The sequence below is a fragment of the Geosmithia morbida genome (assembly GCF_012550715.1).
Source record: "Geosmithia morbida isolate 1262 chromosome Unknown scaffold_8, whole genome shotgun sequence".
NCBI lineage: Eukaryota > Fungi > Ascomycota > Sordariomycetes > Hypocreales > Bionectriaceae > Geosmithia > Geosmithia morbida.
Genome location: NW_023336195.1, coordinates 757,062 through 773,312, shown reverse-complemented (window position 1 = coordinate 773,312; position 16,251 = coordinate 757,062). Strand labels below are relative to the sequence as shown.

General features: G+C 55.6%; 4 protein-coding genes across 4 annotated transcripts; 3 read left to right on the top strand and 1 right to left on the bottom strand.

Annotated features, from left to right (window-relative positions):
• Positions 1–5,090: 5,090 nt before the first annotated feature.
• On the top strand, positions 5,091–8,025 carry GMORB2_7478 (PhoD-like phosphatase; the record flags this gene model as incomplete). Its single annotated transcript, XM_035469443.1, has 5 exons — positions 5,091–6,164; positions 6,235–6,370; positions 6,471–6,667; positions 6,766–6,906; positions 6,988–8,025. Coding segments are annotated over 5 exons (2,586 nt in total), but the record flags the coding sequence as incomplete, so codon positions are not given.
• A 1,293-nt stretch (positions 8,026–9,318) lies between these two features.
• GMORB2_7477 (1-pyrroline-5-carboxylate dehydrogenase) lies at positions 9,319–11,155 on the top strand (the record flags this gene model as incomplete). Its single annotated transcript, XM_035469442.1, has 2 exons — positions 9,319–9,453; positions 9,554–11,155. 2 exons carry the CDS (start codon positions 9,319–9,321, stop codon positions 11,153–11,155), a joined length of 1,737 nt encoding a protein of 578 aa, XP_035321137.1.
• Positions 11,156–12,526: 1,371 nt separating this feature from the next.
• On the top strand, positions 12,527–13,769 carry GMORB2_7476 (Helix-loop-helix DNA-binding domain; the record flags this gene model as incomplete). Its single annotated transcript, XM_035469441.1, has 2 exons — positions 12,527–13,150; positions 13,227–13,769. 2 exons carry the CDS (start codon positions 12,527–12,529, stop codon positions 13,767–13,769), a joined length of 1,167 nt encoding a protein of 388 aa, XP_035321136.1.
• Positions 13,770–14,646: 877 nt separating this feature from the next.
• Positions 14,647–15,913, bottom strand: GMORB2_7475 (uncharacterized protein; the record flags this gene model as incomplete). The annotated part of the gene is made up of 3 exons (XM_035469440.1): positions 14,647–14,704; positions 14,813–15,572; positions 15,748–15,913. 3 exons carry the CDS (start codon positions 15,911–15,913, stop codon positions 14,647–14,649), a joined length of 984 nt encoding a protein of 327 aa, XP_035321135.1.
• Between the last annotated feature and the right edge of the window lie 338 nt (positions 15,914–16,251).

Here is a 16,251-nt window from a genome sequence, read left to right as displayed (position 1 = left end):
ATCGCCTACTCATACCCTAGTGTTGGTCGATCCATCCAAGACACACAGGAGAGAGAGAGAGAGAGAGGTAGAGGGAAGAATACCCCCAAGACAGATATCGCCATACCGTTCCCGCCTCTCCTCTTCTCCTCTTTCTTTTTTTTTCCCTTCCTCTCTTTCTTTGTTTTGCCATGCCCGATATCGTAGCGATCAGCACGGTTATCTCTTCTTCCTCCCTCACTGCATCCCGGCTCACCGCGATTGACATGCCTTCACCGCATTCCTGGAATGTAACGAGAGTAGGAGAACCCGAGATGTACATACGCACATATGGATGTATACGTACGTGTATGCTGACATGTTGCGCGCTGATGTGTATGCTGGCAATCGATACTACCATACAATGCTCTACTATACTGATTGTCATTCGAGCCTCGTCGTCACCCATCTGGCATCTACTACTGCAGCACGATATTCTGGCCGGGTAATGACAACACCCTACAGATCAGAATCCCCAAAGGAATTCTGAACATGATGAGATAATCGTAAACGCTGAAGGAAGAAGTAGAAGAAGGAGATACACCATTCGAGCGCAGTCGCATCTCTCCAACCCCTGCCTCCGACGTACGAGCACACAAAGAAACCACCGGGTGGGTCATTGTCCTGTCATGTGCGTCTTTTTGACGATGCAGCATTTCTAACCCATTCTATTGAATGGATGGAACCTTCTCTCTCGCTCGCTCTCTTCCTCTCTCCCTCTCCTTACATCCAAGCAGATCGTGTCTTTCTTAGTCTCCTTCTCTCGCTATCAATCCCTTCAGACATGCATACATATATGTATTACTTACATGACGGCCCAAGAGTGGATTGTCTTATGGGACAAACAAGAAAGAGCAGCAAATCGTGGGAAAGATGGAATGTCAACAAAAGCCATTACTACAAGTACACATTACCCGTACTCCTACTATCGGAGTATTGATGGCTGACACCGTTGTGGCGCTCTCTGCGGCAATAGTTGTAGAATCAAAACACGTTTTACGAAGCAGGTCCGCTTTCAAACTCATAGTGTCTGTTAACCAGTGTCGCTCGTACCATACTTCCAAGCTTTTTGGCTTGTTTTTAAATTCTTGGCCCACCGCCCCTAATCAATTAGACCGGCGGAGGAGCAAAGAGGAGGAGCGGTGGTCCAATGTACGCAGTCCCCGTTTCCGTATACAACATGTACGAGTACGGGTCTTTTTTTCTTCATCTTTTTTTTTTCTCTCTTACCCGCCCCCCCCCCCCCCCCCCCCCTCTCTCTCTCTCTCTCTCTTTCTGTTTCTTTCGCCCCGAGACATCCAGAATACATCTATATTCTTAAAGTAATACTCGACCATGGTGGATCTCCCACCGGGAGAGAGTGGGTATATATGTATGACGGGGGTTCGAGTGGTGATGTGGCTTACAAAAGTATGGCTGGCTATATGTGCGTATGTTCGGAGCGTCTTTCTTTCGAACCCGTCTCAGGACTACGGTCTACGGATTACAAGTACTCGTATATTCGCGTGTAGGGCCTATAATAATCCCCACCGAGCAGCGTGCCCCTCCTTCTCGGGTCATTTCTAGATCCCGTCCTGGTAGTAGTACAACTACTATGACTCCGTACCCGTAGACCCCAAAGCACCTGGTCTCCATCTCTCTCTCTCTCTCCCGTCGACGGGGGATCGGGCGACAAGAGGTAAAAGGATCCCTCGCACCGAACATGTCTCGACAGACCACATTCCGAGAGAGAGAGAGACAGCTTTCTGTCTACAGACGTCGAGCAGCATCAGACGGTGAGCCGTACGGGTTGTTGATGGTATTCACGGGTCTTGTCCGTCCAAGCTGGTTGAGGTCAAGGACGTGCTATAGGCTGTCTTCTACACGCACCTTTCCCAGTCTTGGCAGTCGGCCAAGTCTCGCCGCTCTTTTACGACTATGTACGATTACAGGTAAGAGTAACTCGTACGCATTGCATTGTGCCGTCTGACTGAACTCCTGCTTCACACACCCTGGTCTCTCCGTACTCGTACTTGTACATATCAGCTGATTGAGAGGGGGGGGGGTGAGAAGCCATGTGAGCTCACCAGCAGCGCCTTGTCTTACTTCTCATATGTCTCCATAGATAAAGATGCAAACATGCAGTAATACTGCTCGTACGAATGGGAAATTTTGGTCGATGGAGATAACGTGGACACAAAAGCAAGACGACGGACGGTATAAAGATGGGGAAAAAAGGCACGAGATTTCGAAATTTCGAGAGAAAAAAAAAAGACTGTTACCCTAGCTTCATGCACCATTGCCCGTGAATTGCGGTACAGAGGTGTTTGGTAATAGTAGGGTAGAAGAAGAATTACTCTTGGCACGATAGATTTCCTTCAGCAAGAAGAGCACTGGAAAGAGAAGCCCATTGCTGTACACACTAATGCCGTTGCAAAGAAGATTGAGAGGAGAGCAACCACACAGAATATGGAGAAAGAGAAGAAGAAAAAAGTCTACGGATATGCATCACTCGGACTTGCCTTCTGTGAACCCGTTCCCCCCCCTCCCCTCCGTGCAGTGTGTGACATTGTCTCTTGGGCTGGTTCCGCCTTGTTGACAATTCCTTGTGAGGTCACAAGAGGAACACGGCTCTGAACCCTCTCTCTCACGGCCTGGAGAGACAGCCACGAGAGAGAGGGTCGTGATGCCAGAGCAACGTTGAGGGGGGAGGTGAAAGTGTCACGCCGAGGAATGTCCAGAGGACGGTTGTCACGGTGGGTTGTGCAACACAGATGGGATTGCGTGTGAGACGCGCCTATTGCATCAATTCCACCTGCATCTTCCAGTGCCGATGTTTTGTCGATGCTGGAAGGAGAAAGATTTGCGTTGTCTTGTTGGTGGAGGGAAGAAAGAGAAGAGGAAGAGGAAAAGATCCTTTTTTTTTTCAGTCAAGGAATGTTGTGTACCGCGGGACAGAGATTTATTGTGGAGGTGCTGTTTATGTAACCATCAAGTTTATGTAATCATCAACGGCGTTACGGAGTCGTACTGAATGTGTGTACAGTCTACTCGTACTTCGTACCGTACGCTATTATTTGTTATCAGCGTTGGCTCGGGTAGGGAAACGGTCTTGGCAAGCTCGAGGGAAAAAAAGTTCGCTGTTGGTTTTGGTTTGTGCCTCGGAACTGGCCATTGTTAGGAGAGACCCGACTCCCTCTGGTGTCGAGGTTGAAAAGGCCTGGTACGTTTTGGCTATTGTATCGGATTCCTTTCCTTTCTACCCCCCCCTCCGCTAGTCAACATCATGACGTCAAATTTGGCTTTCGACTACCCTAGGCCAGAATCCGTCGTGTTGGCGGCGCACCATGACATTTCTCATTGTCTACTCGTCTATCATTTCAGAGAAATCAATGTTAGGGGAAGTGAGGTATTCCGTTTTCATCTTTGGAGTCATGGGAGATAAGAGTGTTCAGAGGGAGAGAGAGAGAAGGTTGGTGAAGTCATCAACACTTAGCATGAGCATACCAATACTATATCATCAGTCTATCACCACGACCACATCAGCTATCACCGTACTCGTACTCGTACTCCATGCGGGTCCCACGGCCGGAAATGGGCAGATCAACACAACAAATCTCCGGATCCCCAACTGGCAACCAAAAGGGTAAAGGGTAAATCAAAATGGGTTGTGTGGGGACCAGGATTGACCGAATGAGGTCATGGCTTTCTCTTTTTTTTTTTTTCCCTTTCTCTTTGGGGAGAGGGAGGAAGAAAGAAGAGGGAAAGAAAAGATGAAATCGAAGCTCGCTCCGCCATGGACAAGCCTCATCAGCCACACCATGTACGGATACCTGCGCCTAGCAAGTAGATGAAGTGACAAGTGCATGCACAGGATTGTCGAACCGCCAAGGTGCGAGTAGTGCGAAACGCTGTGATACGTACGAGGTATACGAGAGGCAGTGCGGACATTCGGCATGATCGTACCCTCTGACAATGGCGTGTCTCGAGGAGTCGAAGGGGGGGGGCCGCAGTTGGCCCTGTGCAGCACCTTCCGCAAGGCTTGGCGGGACAATCGTGTTGGTCAGAGTGTGGCTGGGCAGTGAGCCAAGCCAGGCTTTTATTCCATGAGCCACATTTTCGATGCAGCAATCATCCGGATGGATTTTCTGATTACGTGTATTTGCATTTGCAAAGTCACATCATCACATATACTCGACCTTGCAGCTGCTGTGCGTACGTACATATGTACTCGTAATGTCGGGAGAGGAAGAGCAAGTTTAGCTCACACGGTTAGGTCAAACGATGATCGTCGGCTCACTTGGCAACGTACCACAAATAAACATGGACAGGACGACGACTGACGCTGGGGAAGAGAGAGAGAGAGAGAGAGAGAGAGCCCCCCCCCCCCCTGGACCTTTGGGTGCTTTGAATCCGAGCTCCCATCACTGGCCGCACGCTTTGGCCGCCCATTGGAGGAGGCCCAACCACACGGGCGATGATGACTCTAGTAATCCGCCGTAAACGTGGGATGGGTACTACGGAGTACTCGTCGTACTCATCGCGGCGGCAATACAGCAGAGATAATCATGCAAGTCAGGAAATGAAATTGCTACGTCGTACGGGTACCGTGGACGCGCCTCCCTCTCCCCCCTCTCTCCCCTCTCGCTTCCTTTCATTTCCCCCCTCCAGAAGATGACGGCCACGTCAATGTTTGGAAACAATTGAGAGAAGGGGAGTTGCATCTGTTAATTAATAAACCATAAACCAACCTCTCGGCTACTCCACTCTACCCTTGAACGTTGCGCGCGCGCGCCAGGCTTCGACAACCCCCTCCATCCTCGTCACTGATTCCAGGACCCGTGTTATCACAGCAGGGTTTGTGCGTCTACCAGTAAGCTTAACCTAGCTGCGCCGCTACCCTCCTGTAGCTCTCCTCATCATCGTCGCAAGAAACAATCAATCATATACCCCCCCTCTGCCACCCTCCACACCCGATCGAGCTTCTTGCTCTCTCTCTCTCTCTCTCTCTCCCTCCCTCTTTTGCGGTGTGCCAACGACCCTTGCAGGTTGGAGACGAGAAATAGAACCGAACCCCGATGGCGACCAACAGCGGAACAGAAGTACCCAACCCTGGGGAAGAAAACTACGGGAACCCATACGCGTCGCACAACAAGTGGCGCCACCAGGAATCGACCGCCTTCTCCGAGTATGCTTCGTACCGCCAGGGAGAGGCGCGGGCTGGCAGCGCCGACGGCAACGGCACGACGAGCGACCTGGCCAATTTCATAAACAAATCGTCGCGCGTCGAGCCGCCGCGGACGAGCGACGGCCGCCCGGCCACCAACGGCCGTTACCGGCCCATCATGGTGGCGGCCGGACGCAGTGAGGGTGGCCAGCCCCCGGTGCCGGCACCCGAGGACGGACGCGCCTCCTCCGCCGACGGGCGCAAGATCGTGTGCGGCCCGCTGCTCAACTACCGCCGCATGGAGCGCGGCGCGTGGCACGGCAGCGTGCTGGTGGTGGTCGAGGGCGGCGGCGAGCGGGTGCTCTTCGAACCGTCGTTGATCCTGCGCCGCGTCGGCGCCGTGGGCCAGCTCCGCCCGTCGGCCGAGAGCCGGGCCGCGGGGGCGGCGGACGACGAGGCGGGCGGGGCGCGCTTCCCAGCCCAGCGGCTGTACTCTGACCCGCGCAACACCTTCTGGTCCTTCGACGTGGACGTGCCCGTCGAGGCCGACGAGGTCAAGTACGACTACTTCCTGCCCGAGATGAGCTTCTCGTCCGACCACAAGCCGCGCGTCAACTCCTTCTTCGTGCCGGCCGAGGACGAGTCCATGCGCATCATGTTCCACTCCTGCAACGGTTTCAGCGTCGGCACTGACGAGGACGCCTGGAGCGGCGCCTGCCTCTGGAACGACGTCATGCGCAAGCACGCCGTCAGGCCCTACCACGTCATGCTCGGCGGCGGCGACCAGATCTACAACGACGGCATCCGCGTCAACGGCCCGCTGCGCCCCTGGACAGACATCGCCAACCCGCACAAGCGTCGCGAGTACCCCTTCAACTCTGCCATGCGCGCAGACTGCGACGACTACTACCTCAGGAACTATATCCGCTGGTACAACACCGAGCCCTTCTCGAGCGCCAATGGCCAGATCCCCCAGGTCAACATCTGGGATGACCACGATGTACGTTTTGGCATCCTCCCCACCCCGAACAGGATCGACAGACAGGGGACTGACTAGCAATGACATGCAGATCATCGACGGCTTCGGCTCTTACAATGACCACTTTATGCGCTGCGACGTCTTTCGCGGTATCGGCGGCGTTGCTCACAAGTACTACATGCTTTTCCAGCACCATCTCCCCCCGCCACCGTCGACTTACACATCCGGTAGGTATTCTCCGCAACTCCCTGAAGAAGAAAAGAAAAGAAAAGAGGCAAAAAAAAAAGAAAAAAAAAAGACATCCTGATAGTGGCTGACGATCCGTAGACGAAGCTTCGGCAGGGGCACACACCCAAGGCTACGACCCCAAACAGCAGATCAACACGTTCGTCGCCCCGCCAAGGGATGATCCCATGTACATCATCGGTCCTAAGCCAGGTCCGTACGTGGCTGAGCGGTCGTACAACATCTTTACCCGGCTGGGAGCGCGCATGGCTCTTGTCGGGCTTGACGCTCGTGTCGAGGTGAGCTGACGCGTCTCCCTCCCTCTCCCTCTCCTGATATCGTCTACACGGAGAGCGTGTCGCGGGGTGATGGGAGGAAGAAAGCTGACGAGGAACAGCGCACACGACACCAGATCAACTACCCGGAGACGTACGACCTCGTCTTCAACCGACTACGCCAGGAGCTCGGCGCCGCCCGGGGAACCGACAAGGAAGTCAAGCACCTCATTGTGCTGCTGGGTATCCCCATTGCGTACCCGGTATGTCGAGAAATAAACAAGACGAAGAAGGAGAAGAAACATACTGCCCATCCCCCGGAGCATGTGACTGACACGACATAGCGTCTGACGTGGTTGGAAAACATCCTGAGGAGCCCCCTGATCGGCCCCGTCAAGTTCATGGGCAAGCGGTTCGGCGTGGGGGGCGGCCTGTTCAACCAGTTTGACGGCTCGGTCGACCTCCTGGACGACCTGGACGACCACTACACGGCCAAGATACACAAGGTGGAGCGCGCACACCTGGTGGAGATGCTGCAGGCGATCGCGGCTGAGTTCTCAGCGCGCGTGACCATCCTGGGCGGCGACGTGCACCTGTCGGCCATCGGGCGGTTCTACTCGAACCCCAAGCTCAAGATCCCGGTGGAGGAGGACCCGCGGTACGTGACCAACGTCGTGTCGTCGGCCATCGTCAACAAGCCCCCGCCGCAGGCCGTGGCCAATCTGCTGGCGCGCCGCAACAAGATCCACCACCTCAACGCCCACACGGACGAGACTCTCCTCGACTTCTTCGACCGGGACCCGGGTCCGACGGAGAGGACGGCCAGCTCGAACCACTGCACCATGCCGAGCCGCAACTTTGCCAGTCTGACGGAGAACTCGCCCAACAACCAGCCTTCCCTGACGGTCAATGCCAACGGCAACGGCAATGCCAACGGCAACGGCAACGGCAATGCCAACGGCCACGTCAACGGTACTGGGCGCGGCGCCACCAGTGGAAACCTCAGCGCCACGGCTCCCAACGGAAGCGAAGTGGCTACGGATGGCGACGGCAACAGCAACAGCAACAGCAGGGATGACTCCTTCCTCGGCCGCGACGGCCACTCGTTCCTCCACAGCGGAGAGGTCGGATCGGGGACCAGGCACAAGGCCGCGTCGCAGGAGACGCACGGCTTCGGAAACGACGGCAGCCTAGACGTCCGCGTCAATGTCGAGATTGACCAGAGCGACCGAGATGGACACACGATGGGGTACGGCATGACGGTGCCGCTGCTGTGGTACAAGCCCAGGGGTGGCACGGGTGTCAGCGCCGGTTCCGGTGCCCGTGCCAGTCCCGTGCCCCCTCCTTCGTCCTCGTCGGCCGCGGCCTCGGCGCCGCATTAGGGATACCGTCACGCCGGAAAGTCGACGAGGCGAGTCTGAGTCTGAGCTTGGGTCCGAGATGGAGGAGTTGACCTGCTGTAGTCTCTCTTGTCTTGATCGGCGTCGTCAAGCTTCGCGATGCTTCCGATGGAGGGTGATGAGAATCCCTTGGCTCTGAAAAAGCCATGTTTGACCCTGAGGGGATGATGCTGGGTGTGTGTGTGTGTGTGTGTTTTCCTTGATTTACCCGTGATACCACAAGGACAAAGAAAAAGTTTCTCCTTCATCTTCTCCTACATGTCATTACTTTGGATTTTCTTTCTTTTCAGTATATGATTTTCTACCCCTCTTCAATTGAATCATCTTGAAAGTAAAGTACAAAATGAAGGATATTGAATATAGAGTGAGGAAGATTGAATACAAAAGGAAGAGGAAACAGAACCACCCCCCCCCATCTTTCCTCTTGAATGCACCCAATTGCATAACTTTGGTTGACAATCGCATACTTGCATACTTACCATTACCGGGGAGATAGAAAAAAAGACGGCCCTTTCTTCTTTTCGGCATTCTCTCTATTGAAAGGAAACCCACATTTGATAGCGGCAAGACGCGGCTGGCAGAGCAGAGCAGCAACAGCCCCCCCGTCCCCGCCGGTATCGGTGTCCCCACTAATATTGCCTCCATGGTATCCGTAACCGATACACACCCGAGAGCAGCACACATATCAATGGTGTGTAGATGTGACGGTACCGAGATGGTTTTACTTGTCGATACTAGACTAGTAAGAGCCATCTACGAGTGGTATCTGCGAGCGGTATCTATCAGGTACGACTACTATACGGGTGAATATGTCAAATGCAGTCATCTCCCATGGTCCCCTCCCTACCGACCCCCGGCCACCACCCGAAGTACATCATCTATAATCTGTAGACCATCAGCTATCAACGATTGCCTACCTGCAGGCCGGATCCTATAGGCTAGCGCTAGTACGGGCTACGTGTACGGAGTACTCTGTACCTGTAGACAGACTTGTTGCCCCGCCCCCCGCAGCGGGCAGCTACATGTATTATCTGCCTCCGGATTTGAGCCGCGACAAACCGATGTTGGCTCCTGCCAGGGAAAGACGTCAGCTTCTAGAGAGGAGGGAAAACTAAGCTACGCCATACGCCATACATGAGACATCTTTTATCCTTCTCTTCCCTCTCCTTCTTCTTCATCTTTCTCCTTGATTCCCCCCCCAATTTTCTTCTTCGACAACTCTTCCTCTGCAGACCCCCCCTTCCACGCACACGCACACACATACAGACATACACGATGCAGTCCCTCACTGCTGCCAGGACTGGCCTCCGCCCCCAGAACCTCCTCAGGATTGCGGGGCAGAGGCAACACCGTCGGGGTGTGGCCAACCTTGCTACCTTCAAGACGCCCAAGGTCTTCAATGAGCCCAACGTGAGTTTCTGATCATGGCCGTCGGGAAGGAGGGGAAGAAGAATGGGAAGAAGAGGACGGATGGTGAAGGGGAACAGGAAAGCTGATAAAACAAACGCAGCACCACTATGCGAAGGGCAGCCAGCAGAGGGAGGGTCTCGACGCGGCGATTGAAAAGTACAAGAAGCTCCTCCCCCTCGAGGTGCCGATCGTGGTAGGCGGCGAGCAGATTAGGACGTCTGCCTTGTCGACGCAGAAGAACCCCTCGGATCACGCGTCGACCGTGGCCTCGTACCACACCGCCACGCCCGAGGATGTGAACCGGGCCATCGACGCTGCCCTGGCCGCACGCGAGTCGTGGGCGTCGCTGCCGTTTGCCGACCGCGCCGCCATCTTCCTCAAGGCCGCCGACCTGATCTCGACCAAGTACCGGTACGACATCATGGCCGCGACGATCCTGGGCCAGGGCAAGAACGCGTGGCAGGCCGAGATCGACGCCGCCGCCGAGACGATCGACTTCCTCCGCTTCAGCGTGGCCTTTGCCGAGGAGCTGTACGCGCAGCAGCCGGCGCAGAACTCACCCACGCTGTGGAACCGCCTCGAGTACCGCCCGCTCGAGGGCTTCGTCTACGCCGTCAGCCCCTTCAACTTCACCGCCATCGCGGGCAACCTGACGGCGGCCCCGGCCCTGATGGGCAACGTCGTCGTCTGGAAGCCCAGCGACTCGGCCGTTGCGTCCAACTGGCTGCTGTACCAGATCCTGCTCGAGGCCGGCCTCCCCAAGGACGTCATCCAGTTCGTGCCCGGCAACCCGGTCGAGGTCACCAGGGAGGTGCTCGCCCACCGCGAGTTCGCGGCCCTGCACTACACGGGCAGCACGGCCGTCTTCCGCAAGCTGTACGGCGCCATCGGCGAGGGCGTGGCCGAGGGCCGGTACCGCTCGTACCCGCGCATCGTCGGCGAGACGGGCGGCAAGAACTTCCACCTCGTCCACCCCTCGGCCGACCTGGACAACGCCGCCGTCCAGACGGTCCGCGGCGCCTTTGAGTACCAGGGCCAGAAGTGCAGCGCCACCTCGCGCCTGTACGTCGCCAGGTCGGTCTGGCCCGCCTTCAAGGAGAAGCTGGCGGCCGAGACCGAGGCTCTGTCGCAGGGCGACCCCTGGGACCACGCCAACTTCTCGGGACCCGTCATCCACGAGGCCTCCTTCGCCAAGCTGAGCGGCGCCATCGACGCCGCCAAGTCCGACCCGGAGCTCACCCTCGTGGCCGGCGGCTCCTACGACAGGTCCAGGGGCTACTTCGTCCGCCCCACCATCTACGAGACCTCCAACCCCGCCCACCCCTACCTTTCCACCGAGTTCTTCGGCCCCATCATCACCGCCTACGTCTACGACGACGCCGCCCCCAACGCCTTCGAGGACGCCTGCGACCTCATCGACCGGACCTCCGAGTACGGCCTCACCGGCGCCGTCTTCGCCCAGGACCGCTTCGCCCTGCGCACCGCGGAGGAGCGACTCCGCAACGCCGCCGGCAACTTCTACCTCAACTGCAAGAGCACCGGCGCCGTCGTCGGCCAGCAGGCCTTTGGCGGTGCCCGTGCCAGCGGAACAGACGACAAGGCCGGCAGCATCAACATCCTCACCCGCTTCGTCAACATCCGTGCCATCAAGGAGGAGTTTCTGCCCACCACCAAGGTTACCTACCCTAGCAACGAGGTCTAAGGGTCATCTATATCCCTCTTTCATTTGATTTTCCACAGCCATTCTCTTCTTCTCTTACATACACCACCGGCGTCTCTTCTTCTCTTTTCTTCTCCTTCTTTTCTCACGAGGGTATGCAGAATTGATCTGCATGGGGTAGATATCTGCCCTAGATACAAACTACATTTTTTTTTTCCGCAACCACTTTCTTCTACACAAAAAGACTCCTCGAAAAGAAAAACGAGATAGTACTGGTGTTTTGACCATATGAGTGACACGTGCTACGAAGCTGTAGATGACGGTAGATGTAGTGGCACGTATGTCTTGATTTAACTCGTAGGCACCGTACTGTCAAGAGATCAGCTAAGTCTGACCCAAGGGTCGAGGGACTTGCCCCCCCCCTTTTTTTTTTTCTTCTTTTTTTTTTTTTTTCTATTTTTCTATTTTCCTTTGAACAAAAATTGGAGTTCATTCCAAAGAAAAGTAGAGTTGTGAATCGGGTTCGCCGGTGCAGTTGTGGTGGTGGTGTGGGTTGACCTATTCAGTTCGGAGCAAACGAACATCACATTGTCTCTCCCCTCCCCCCACCAAGATCTTCCTCATCAACAAAATCGAGACAAAATAGATGGATAGATTGAGACGAATATACATATCTATATATATATCCAGAGAAAAGAAAAAAGCCTATGCGCCATTGGAAATATCCATGCCAACACCAAAGGCCGTCGTGGGAATGAGCACGTGAGGCGACAATCATGGTAACTTGGGGGTGACCAAGACGTCGACCCCAAGACCGGGGGACATGGGTCCTAGTAGATCGAATGGACCACATGGGCGGAGCGTACGTCGTGATTGGTCGGTTACTGAATAAGGCACGAGGAAGCACGCGACCATTTTCTCGATGATGCTTGGTCGATAGTGTCTGTATGAGTGTGTGTCTGTCTGCCTTGATTTTTTTTTTTTGCTAGCAAAACTGTTAGCATGAACCGATGTCTGTTAGTGACAAAGGGGAACATGCGAGGTGGTGGGAGGGGAAATGCACCGCCCTTTGTTCTTCTCCCCTCAGGGTCTGATAAACTGGTAGGTGCGGCCACACTCAGCGTCGTTCCTTCCCATCCCCCATGTGAACGACAGAGACCCCATGGTGGTAGATGTGGTACCCCCCCCCCCCCCCCCCCCCCCCCCCCCCCCCCCCCCCCCCCCTCTCATCACTTCTCTTATTCCTTTCATGTTCTCTCTCCTGGGTGTCGCTGTTCACGCATACTGAACGCCACCTTCACCATACTCAGCTGTCGTGGTAGTCTCGTCTCACCACATACACCACCACCACCACCACCACCACCACCACCTCTTCATCCGTCACGAGACGCTCCTCTACAACTACTCCATACGATGCCCCGCTCCAGCCTACCGCCCACGCCGGGATCCTCTGCGGATACCAAGGTCCAGGACGGAACCCAGGACCTCGCCTCGCTGCACATGACCTTTGAGCTGCCTCCCCCGGCCTACCAGAACCCTCCCGCTCCAGGTGCCTCATCGGCCTCCCCTTACCCCCTCCAGGCCGCCGAGACGGTCAAGTCCCGCCGTCGCTCCTCGACCATGGCCGGGGAGAGCAGCTTCTCCCTGCCTCCCCCGCCGACCCGCTCTCGCAAGATTGTCCAGATGAAGCCCCGCCAGCAGAACGTCTCGGAGCCTCTCTCCCCAACAACACCTGCCACCCCGGCCAAGGGTAAAGGTGGTACGGGTAAGGGGGCCGCCGGTTCTGGTGCCGGAAGTGTATCCAAGGTATCGACGGCCGCCGCCGCCTTGGCCGCTCAGGGACAGGCTGTCGATAATCAGCAGGGGAAGAAGAAGCAGCCTAGCTCTACGAGCGCTGCCGGCAGAAAGATTGCTCGCAAGACAGCCCACAGTCTCATCGAGAGGCGGAGGAGGAACAAGATGAATGAAGAGTTTGCTCTCCTCAAGAGCATGATCCCCGCTTGCACCGGTGAAATGCACAAGCTGGCTATTCTGCAGGTGTGCTGTCCTGTTATCCTTTTCATTAAGCCAGACGACTTACACATTTACCCCCCCCCCCCCCCCCCCTTGCCAGGCGTCGATAGAATATGTCCGATACCTCGAAGATTGCGTTACTCAGCTCAAGGACCAACACGAGAGCGTCAACGGACGAGCCCAGCTACCTTCGATCCGCGAGTTTCACCCCACGTTCCGCGATGACGACGAGACCGTCGCCGATGCCGACATGGATGATTCTGAGGCCGTCTCCCCCACATTCACTGCCCAATCCAACCGCAAAACACTAGCCCGCCACCCCTCGACATCGCCCGCCCTGCACGCAATGGGCGCCCACGGTCGCCAGAACTCGTACTCGTCGGCCTCGACAGACCATCAGCGCCACTACAGCTACAGCGCCGCCTCGGCTGGTCCGTCGCCTGCTCTCGGTCCCCAGTTCGGCGCCAGTCCCTATCCGGTGAGCAACGCCGGATCTGCCCTCACCAGCCCAGCCCTCAATCCCCAGCCCGATATGGACCAGGAAGCTACCGTCGCCCTGCTCATGCTAAATACGGATAGGAGGGGGTTCAATCCCGCTGATACCAGGAGGACCGTATCTGTGCGGGATCTGCTCACCTCGTGACGACCCCACTCTTTGCTACTTCTTCTCTCTTTCCTCGTTGTATCAGACGTATTGCTGGGGAAAACCGGTATATAGTGAGGAGAGTTAATCAGCCTCGGTAAGCGCGGTGTCTGGAGTCGGGGATAGGTGGAATCGATGACATTGCACCTTTGTTATCATTTGTCATGTATTATGATTCTTTTTTTCTCTTAATTTTGGATATTTCTCTTTATAGAAAAGAATATGTAAGATGGTGGATTGAAAAAAAGACCCAAAACGGAAGGAAAAGAAAAGAAAAGAGGAACCACTTCTCAGCGACTTGACTGTAGGAGATCGGACGGAGCTCACGTATGAATGAACTCATCATCCCCGGGGAGAGTCCACTAACCTGTCTCAACTCTGCAATGAAAGCAATCCTATCTAGAAATAGGGTAGAGTGAAGATGTAGATGCGCTGGGTGGTAAGCCAGTCGAAACCAAATCCAGGACGTCCCGGTCTCCAGAAATAAACGGCACTTGATCGTCCGATCTCGGCGGGTTTATATTACGACAGGATCGGGTGCGAATGGCAGCTGAAAGGAACGACTGGGCGAAGCTGCATAGCAGACCTACAAAGTGCTGTGCCACGGCATATGCCGCTCGCCGTTTCCAGCGCTGACTCGGAGCGGAATTCTGACCGTGCATGCTTGGGCTCTCGGATGAGACGATCAGATACCCCGCCTCGGCCCGGGGTGGCTAAGCATTGGAGGTTGCCAGTAAAGGGGGATTTTGTATTGTATAGATGTATACATGCATATATAGTCGCAGCTGGATCCTCTCGCCATTCCTTCCCCTTGTCCTTCTTCTTCTCCCTCCCCTTGGCAGGACCAGGACAGAGCTAATCAGAACAGACGAGATGTCTAAGCCTTGAGCCTCTCTGTTCCTGCCATATCATCATGGGCATCTTTCAGGAGGAAGCTATGAGGAGGTCAATATCGTCTCATAAAAGAAGGAGGGGAGGCAAGAGAAGAGGGAAATATATTTGAGGTCGAGTAGAAGGGCGAAAAAAAAAGGAGTAGGACATACTTGTACCAGAGTATAGTAGGTCCGATGGTAAGAAAGTGCCAGAGGCTGTGGGCGTCTAGGGAATCAAGCCAGGGCGGAAAATCGAACAGCTCCATGCTCATGGCAAACATGAGCCAGGCGACGGCGATACCGGGCCACATGGCCCACGAGCGACCGGAGGCGCGGTACCTGGCGACGCTGAACCAGCTCCACAGGAGGTTCTGCAGGATTCCGGCGACGACGTTGGCGGCCATGTTGTAGCCGTAGTCCCATGTGACGAGCTTGAGGTAGCCGACGTGGGCGGCGTAGAGGAGGGCGCAGAGCAGGGACCAGGCGCGCAGGACGGAGCGCCTGCGCGGGGTGGCGACGTCGAGGCGGAAGATGCGGACGGGCGTGTAGTACATGCCGTAGAAGACGGAGGCGCCGGCGGCGAGGTAGTCGAGCTCCTCGGTGAGGCGGAAGTCGCGCGTGTGGAAGATGGAGCTGAAGACCCACGACGCCATGCCGACGTAGGCAAAGGCCACGTAGAAGGGCAACAGGGAATAGGTGCTGGGGATGTTGGCGCGCAGCTTGGACAGGCCGTCGACGTGCGCCGCCAGGTTGCCCAGCGAGAAGAGGACGGACAGCGGCTCCTGCATCCCCAGGAAGCGCCGGAAGGGCCACTTGCCGTGGAACTGGACGACGGGCTGGCCGGCCGACACGCGCCCGGCCGTGACGATGTGCTGGCATGTGTAGTCGCATTCGCTTGGGCAGTCCCAAAATAGGAGACGATGGAGAAGGGCTTTTTATTCATTGTTATCATCATTCTTCTTCTTGACTTTTTATTTATTTTTATTTTATACCGGAAAGCGTCTGTAATGGGACCCAGAGAGAGAGAGAGGAGAGAGGAGAGAGAGAGAGGAGAGAGGAGAGAGAGAGAGAGAGAAGGAAGGAAGGAGAGAAGAACATGTACGTACGAATATGCGTCTGAGGTCTGTTGGGATCACAATTCTCACCGCGACAGACGGCTAGACATTGCTGAAACTCGGGGAGTCGGTCGCCGATTGACGCCCTGGCGACGCCGGCGCATAGAACCGTCAGGGTGAGCGTGATGGCCCAGAAGCTCCTCCTTGTGATTGCCATGACGACGGCATTCAAAATCACAGTTTTACGGCGGCTGCGTGGGATGGGACGAAGGAGAGAGAAGGGTGGATGGAACGGTCGGGCGCGACGAGAGAGGAAAGGAGAGAGAGAGAGAGAGAGAAGTGTGTGGTTCCAAGATAGGGTTGCCTTTTCAAGCTTCAACACAACACACCGCTGCCCAGTGCGACGCACAGATTACATGTGTAGCCAATAATTATTAGAGTAAGCAATCAATCTCACTCTCTGTCCATCTTTTCTCTCCGGTCTCGATTATCTGGCAACACATCGGCTTGACTCCTGTCTGTGTTATTACTTGGTAGTCGGGAGACGCCAAGAGA